Source organism: Bombina bombina, chromosome 5, assembly GCF_027579735.1.
Source record: "Bombina bombina isolate aBomBom1 chromosome 5, aBomBom1.pri, whole genome shotgun sequence".
Taxonomy (NCBI): Eukaryota; Metazoa; Chordata; class Amphibia; order Anura; family Bombinatoridae; genus Bombina; species Bombina bombina.
The window spans coordinates 104,242,032-104,250,212 of record NC_069503.1 but is presented as its reverse complement, the minus strand read 5'-3'; the positions used below and the strand labels follow the sequence as shown (position 1 = coordinate 104,250,212).

The 8,181-nt window shown below is 37.5% G+C and overlaps 1 protein-coding gene across 1 annotated transcript; it reads left to right on the top strand.

Moving 5' to 3' along the window:
• The first annotated feature begins 2,581 nt into the window (after window positions 1–2,581).
• Window positions 2,582–6,742, top strand: LOC128659236 (gastrula zinc finger protein XlCGF8.2DB-like). The gene is made up of 2 exons (XM_053712914.1): window positions 2,582–2,698; window positions 3,239–6,742. The coding sequence occupies exon 2, from the start codon at window positions 3,548–3,550 to the stop codon at window positions 4,649–4,651; it is 1,104 nt and encodes a 367-aa protein (XP_053568889.1). The 5' UTR covers window positions 2,582–2,698; window positions 3,239–3,547; the 3' UTR covers window positions 4,652–6,742.
• The last annotated feature ends 1,439 nt before the right edge of the window (window positions 6,743–8,181 follow it).

Genomic DNA, 8,181 nt, shown 5'->3' with positions numbered 1-8,181 from the left:
CAATACCAATACTGCAGTATTAGATTTAACTTACATTTAAACAACTCTTATTTAACATTTCTTTTCAGGAGAAAATATTGTTCATATCTAATTGCTGCTCTTTCATAAAAATGATATTAAAAATAATTATAATATATTTGTAAGGTTGCGGTTTGTCCCACTCATAAGTAGATTGTCTGCTCCTGAGCTTATAGTGTAAAGTTCTGGAAAGATTAATATTTAACCCCTTAATGACCGAGGACGTGCAGGGTGCGTCCTCTTAAAAAAGTCACTTAACGACCAAGGACGTACCCTGCACGTCCTCGGTTTGGAAAGCAGCTGGAAGCGATCCTGATCACTTCCAGCTGTTTTCCGGTTATTGCAGGATGCCTCGATATTGAGGCATCCTGCAATAACATTTTTTACCCCTCCGGTGCAGAGAGAGCCACTCTGTGGCCCTCTCTGCACCGGACATCGATGGCCGCATTCGTTGGTGGGTGGGAGCTGAAGTGGGAGGTGGGTGGGCGGCCATCGATGGCTTCTTAGTCAGAGAGGGGGGCGGGATCGGGGGCGGTATCGCCGGGGGCGCGCACAGGCGCGCGCGCGTGCACGGGGGGTGGCGGGCGGGCGCGTGCACGGGGCGGGAGCGGGTGGGAACCGCTACACTACAGAAAAAAGTTACAAGTTAATTGTAAAAAAAAATAAAATAAACTTATTTTTTTAAAAGCATCTAAGGGATCAGGAAGGGGTGGGGGGTTGGTATTGGGGGGGGGAAGCTACACTACAGAAAAGGGACATTTTTTTTATATATAACAGCATATTTTTCACTAAAATGGGTACTGGCAGACAGCTGCCAGTACCCAAGATGACGCACATTAAGTCAGAGGGGGAGGGTTAGAGAGCTGTTTGGTGGGGGATCAGTGAGGTTGGGGGCTAATGGGGATCCTACACATAAGCATATGTAAATATGCTAAAAAAAATGCACAAAAAAGCCAACATTTTCCTTTTATTTTAGTACTGGCAGAGTTTCTGCCAGTACTTAAGATGGCGGGGACATTTGTGGGGTAGGGGAGGGAAGAGAGATGTTTGGGAGGGATCAGGGGGTCTGATGTTTCAGGTGGGAGGCTGATCTCTACACTAAAGCTAAAATTAACCCTGCAAGCTCCCTACAAGCTACCTAATTAACCCCTTCACTGCTAGCCATAATACACGTGTGATGCGCAGCGCCATTTAGCAGCATTCTAATTACCAAAAAGCAACGCCAAAGTCATATATGTCTGCTATTTCTGAACAAAGGGGATCCCAGAGAAGCATTTACAACCATTTGTGCCATAATTGCACAAGCTGTTTGTAAATGATTTCAGTGAGAAACCTAAAATTGTGAAAAATGTAACATTTTTTTTAATTTGATCGCATTTGGCGGTGAAATGGTGGCATGAAATATACCAAAATGGGCCTAGATCAATACTTGGGGTTGTCTACTACACAGGGATCAGGGGGTCTGATGTTTCAGGTGGGAGGCTGATCTCTACACTAAAGCTAAAAATACCCCAAAAAGCTCCTTACATGCTTCCTAATTAACCCCTTCACTGCTGGGCATAATACACGTGTGGTGCGCAGTGGCATTTAGCGGCCTTCTAATTACCAAAAAGCAATGCCAAAGCCATATATGTCTGCTATTTCTGAACAAAGGGGATCCCAGAGAAGAATTTACAACCATTTATGCCATAATTGCACAAGCAGTTTGTAAATAATTTCAGTGAGAAACTGAAAGTTTGTGAAAAAATTTGTGAAAAAGTGAACGATTTTTTGTATTTGATCGCATTTGGCGGTGAAATGGTGGCATGAAATATACCAAAATGGGCCTAGATCAATACTTTGGGATGTCTTCTAAAAAAAAATATATACATGTCAAGGGATATTCAGGGATTCCTGAAAGATATCAGTGTCCCAATGTAACTAGCGCTAATTTTGAAAAAAAATGGTTTGAAAATAGCAAAGTGCTACTTGTATTTATGGCCCTATAAGTTACAAAAAAAGCAAAGAAGATGTAAACATTGGGTGTTTCTAAACTCAGGACAAAATTTAGAAACTATTTAGCATGGGTGTTTTTTGGTGGTTGTAGATATGTAACAGATTTTGGGGTTCAAAGTTAGAAAAAGTGTGTTTTTTTCCATTTTTCCTCATATTTTATAAATTATTTTATAGTAAATGATAAGATATGATGAAAATAATGGTATTTTTAGAAAGTCCATTTAATGGCGAGAAAAACGGTATATAATATGTGTGGGTACAGTAAATGAGTAAGAGGAAAATTTCAGCTAAACACAAACACCGCAGAAATGTAAAAATAGCCTTGGTCCCAAACGGACAGAAAATGGAAAAGTGCTCTGGTCACTAAGGGGTTAAGGTGCAACTGTAACACCCACAGAGCTAACTGTACTAAATGCTTGTGCTAAATCAATAGCACATATGTAATACCCTAAACAGCTGATCTGTATCACATGAACTGTTATGTGTGCCTTTAATTATACCATACGTACAGTTAATCAGAACCATTATTTATTATTATCCCTTTAAACCATTTAATATACTTTTTACAGACACAGCCAGAGCACTGAGAGATATCAGGTATTGATGTAACTGGAGTGAATAAGGGAACCTTCTTCCTGATCACAGACATTGGAGCCTGTTATCAGCATGAACTCATATGTGTCAGGTGAGTAAAATAGATATTATACTGACTTTAATTACTGGGAAAATAGACTAGACCACTCATTAAACAAATGTAAACTATTATATTAATATCTGCATCTTTTAAGAACAGTTGTGTCAGTGACGGTTCTAGGGAAGGATCAACACCCATTGGGCTGCAGAGGAGGGTAAAAATACTACTCCCATCTCTATTCTTTTATCATAAGATCACTGCTCCTTAGCGGGCAGGCTTTTATGCTTGCTTGTGCAATGTTAAATGAGGTTGGTGGTTCCTTAGTCGAGAACATTATCCACTTGCACCTTATTTAATGTGGCCCTATAACTGTTTTTCATCAGTGATCTAGTTTATTCTGAAATAGAAATATTTGTATTATTTGTCTTCCATTTTATTGCATTTTGTGATTTACAGGTAAATACATTTTAAAAATAAACACAAAACAGAAGACATTTTATTAAGTATAAAGAATATGCTTTTTTAATAAGATGGATTATACTGTTAAGAATAAACAGTCTTATTTTCTTTATTCCTTTTCTTTTTATGTAGACAAACACCTGAATAGTTCATATCCATCCTTCATTACAGGAAGCATCAGTTTAATACCACAAACTCCAAAAGTCTTAAACACTAATGACCATTCACAAACATTGGGGAAATCAAAACAGATATTTAAAGGAGATGGAGAATTTGCAGGAACTGGGCAGCAATCAGTGTGCACAGAGAGTAATTTAGTCATCAAACAAGAGGACAACATTTATGCCTTTTCTAGTGAAATGATTATCCCCAACGATAAACCACAAACATTTACTGAGATTTCAAAACATTTTAAAGAAGGTAAAAGTGCAGTCTAGCCAAATGGTTCATACAAAGGAGAAACATTTCACATCTACAGAATGTGGGAAAAGCTTCAAATTGAACTCAAATCTCTTAAAACACCAAAAAATTCATACAGGTGAGAAGCCTCACTTCAAACAAATGTCAAACATTATAGCTCATGAGATGACCCACACAGGGAAGAAACCATTCAGTTGTGCAGAGTGTGGAGTACAGTTTTCACGAAAATCCCATCTCTTAACCCACAAAAGGATTCACACAGGAGAAAAACCTTTCGTTTGTACAGAATGTGGGAAAATGTTTACAGACAATTCATCTTTCAGAAGACACCAACTTATTCACACAGGGGAAAAACCGTTTACATGTGCAGAATGTGGGAAATGTTTTTCACTAAAGAGTAGGCTAAAAATTCATGAAAGCAGTCACACAGGGGAAAAACCTTTTACATGTGCAGAATGTGGGAAAAGTTTTACATTAAAGAGTAGGCTGAAAATTCATGAAATGAGTCACACAGGAGGTAAGCCTTTCACATGTACAGAGTGTGGAAAACATTTTTCACAAATTAATTATCTGAAAAGTCATGAAATGATTCACACAGGGGAAAAAATTTTCAAATGCACAGAGTGTGGGAAAAGTTTTACACACAAGAGTAATCTAAAAACTCATGAAAGGATTCACACAGGGGAAAAGCCTTTCGTATGTACAGAATGTGGAAACAGTTTTACACACATAAATAGTCTGAAAACTCATGAAAGGAGTCACACAGGGGAAAAACCTTTCACGTGTACAGAGTGTGAAAAAAGTTTTACACACATAATTAGTCTGAAAACTCATGAAATGATTCACACAGGGGAAAAACCTTTCACATGTACAGAGTGTGAAAAAAGTTTTACTGAAAAAAGTAAACTGAAAAATCACGAAAGGATTCACACAGGAAAAAAACCTTTCACATGTACAGAGTGTGGAAAAAGTTTTACACAAATTAGTCATCTGAAAACTCATGAAAGGATTCACACAGGAGAAAAGCCTTTCACATGTACAGAGTGTGGAAAAAGTTTTACACAAATGAGTAGTCTGAAAAAGCATGAAAGGATTTACAAAGGAAGAAACCTTTCACATGTTTAGAAACTGGAAAAAGGTTTCTATGCGAGTCAGGTATCACAAATCACCAAATATTAACACACAAAAGAAACTTTATAAATAGTGTAGAAACATTTTTTTTAAAAGTATCCTGAAGAGGACAAACGCTCTAAATAGAAGAATCAAGAAATGATCCTATTGTAAATAATAGTTTATAATTCCCAGTTACAAAAGCCACTACAATTATTAACATCTGGGATATATATTTAATGTGCACATCATGTGGCTAAACCTTTTCTGATAGCAGTAGATTCTTAGCATTGTACATGTTAGGTACTAAAGGAATTACTGGGCGGAAACCAGTGACGTGCGGTGGGGTCAGAGGCGGGTGAGGCATTAGCCATGATACGCCAGAGAAACACATATATTAACCCAATAGAGGAAACTTAAATTAAACTAAAGCATTGTTTCTCAACCGTGGTCCTCAAGTATTCCCAACAGGCACGGTTTTCATTATAGCTGAACCAGTACACAGGTAAAATAATCAGTTGATGGATGAGAGCAAGTTAGTAACCATGGTGTTACTGACTTGCTGATTACTTCACCTGTGCACCGATTCAGCTATAATGAAAACCTGACCTGTTGGGGGTACTTGAGGACCGTCGTTGAGAAACAATTCTGTGGCACAGTACCAGTTACTTAGAAATTACTACTGTGTTGTAAAAAGACAAATAATTTACTATGGTAATAATAATAAGATAATTTACTATGGTAATGGTAGGTCTGCATGCAATGTCTTTTTCAGCTTCTCACACTAAGAGTGGATTTGTGGCACCTCTTAGTATGCTAAGAGGTGCCACAAATCCACTCAGTGCGAGAAGCTGGAAAAGACATTGTATGCTTCCCTGCTCAATGGAGCACACACAAACTGACCTTACAAAACTTTTAGCCTAACAATGGATTGCTAAATAGAGTTTAAAAGGTGCAAACTCCAATACCAGCAGATAAAATGCATATCTTAAACACAGCTGCAATACCAGCAGATACAATGTTGTATATATGACTGATCATGTGTGTGTTTGTAAGTGTGACTGTTGTCTGTATGTTTGTTAGTGTATTTGTGTGACAGTGATGTGGTTAGTGTATTTGTGTGTTTGTAGATGTCACTGTGTGTATGCATGACTGTGATGTGTGTGTTTGTAAGTGTGACTATGTGTTTGTAGGTTTGTTAGTATATTTGTGTGACTGTGATGTGTGTGTTTGTAAGTGTAACTGTGTGTTTGTAGGTTTGTTAGTGTATTTGTGTGACTGTGTTGTGTTTGTTAGTGTATTTGTAGGTGTGGGTGTATGTCAGTGTGACTGAGATGTGTGTGTATTTGTAAGTGACTGTGTGTTTGTAGGTTTGTTAGTGTATTTGTGTGTGACTGTGTTGTGTTAGTGTATTTGTGGGTGTATTCGTGACTGTGATGTGTGTGTTTGTAAGTGTTACTGTGTTGTGTGTGTGTTAGTGTACTGTATTTGTGTGTTTGTAAGTGTTACTGTGTTGTGTGTGTGTTAGTGTACTGTATTTGTGTGTTTGTAAGTGTGACTGTGTTTTTGTATGTTTGTTAGTATACTGTGCTGTGTGTGTTTGTGTGACTGCATTGTGTGTTTGTTAGTGTATTGGTGTGACTGTGCTTGTAAGTGTGACTGTGCTTTGTGTGTATTTGTGTGTTTGTGTGTGTGTATATGTTTGCAAGTGTGAGTGTGTTGTGTGTGCTTGTTTTAAATTTCTAAATTTGTATTAGATCTGCAATCAGTAAAAGACCTTAAAATAAATCCCTAAAGAGAAAACAAAAATATAACTCCCACTTATATACCTGAGCTCCTCATTTTTATAACTATTAAAAACAAATAAACCTAAACATCAAAAATACACTAAACAAGAAATTTTCTCTGCATACAACAAAATAAGGGTTAAGGATTTTAGAGCACAATCTTTTTTTTTTTCCCCAATTCTCTTTATTGAGAAGATGCAGATTGACATAAAATCAAAAAATGTTACAGTGTGAGGGGAAAAAAGTGTAAGTTTCTCCCCCCCCCCCCAATTTCCTTCTCTTATTAAAAAAAAACAAAATAAAAATTCATTAAGAGCAAGCTGTAATTAATGTCTCACTTACCTTATGCCTGTAACTAATGTTTTGCTGACAGAAGGTATATACTAAAAATGACCACTAGAGGTCCTCAGACACACAAAAAATCCCTTTTGTGGAAGGGAAAATGTAAATAGGATCGTTCCCTGTGATTAGAATATTAAAGGGCCACTGTAAGTAAATATTTTCTATGCCTGTTACTAACTAACTACCCCAAATACGCTTTTTATCAATAGCATTTCATTAACATATCTCTACCGTATATCAGAAATCTTGTCTGCAAATGTAATTGTTTTCCAAACCCACTCCGTGGGTATCCTTTGCTCTGTACCAATCCGTTTACAATACCTAGGTTTCAAAATGGCGCTTTAAACACAAAGTTATTGGTTTAAGTATTTTGAACACTCAGTGCTGAAAATAGTGGGCAGGATAACGTGACATCATCGGCGAATAAAAGATATAACTTTTAGAACGTTATGAAACTTAGTTTTGGAGAAAATATAGGTCAGTAGGTTTTAATTAATGTTTATTAACTTTAATATGTTAGTTGTTTAGCTTAAAAATTATAACAGAAAGTAATCCTTTAATAAAAAAAAACAACTAACGGCTAGCCAATAGTTTAGCAGTGGGCTAGCACTGAGCATTTGCATAATATTCACTGCATCACTTGCCTCCTGTGTTTCCCTTTGCAATTTTGGGTTGAAAAGCTTACTTGAATAATTTAGCAGAGGTATTGAAACAAATATGTCTTGGGCTGACCGGCTGTAGACTCATTTTATTATTACTTTACTGTAATAATAAAATGAGACTGCAGCAGTGCAGCCCAAGACATATTTGTTTCAATACCTCTGCTAAATTCAAGTCTCTGCTACATGTGCAGGAGCACAGCCAATATGCAGTTACCATTCCGGACTCCAGAGCAACATGCTGGGCAATCCGGTCACCTGACCCTAGACTCTACAGAGTTAACATTGTATTGAAACAAATATGTCTTAGGCTGCAGTCTCATTTTATTATTACTTTACTGTAATAATAAAATGAGACTGCAGCCCAAGACATATTTGTTTCAATACCTCTGCTAAATTCAAGTCTCTGCTACATTCCAATACGCACGCAGCCAATATGCAGTTACATTCCGGAGCAACATGCTGGGCAATCTGGTCACCCTAGTCTACAGAGTTAACACACTGTATTGAATTGAAACAAATATGTCTTGGGCTGCAGTCTCATTTTATTATTACAGTAAACAAAGTAATAATAAAATGAGTCTGCAGCCCAAGACATATTTGTTTCAATAATACAGTGCTAACTCTCTCGGTCTGTGACTTGCTGACCAGGTCCTGTGTGCACTAGCTGGGCTAACAGTGAGGAAAATATACCTGACCCGGTGCCAGGCACTGCTCTTACCTGTGTTGTTGATCAGTCTCCTCTTCTGGCTGGATG

Bases quoted from the DNA above. Each gene is read 5' to 3' on its own strand.
- LOC128659236 (XM_053712914.1), top strand. From the start codon at position 3,548: ATGGTTCATACAAAGGAGAAACATTTCACATCTACAGAATGTGGGAAA.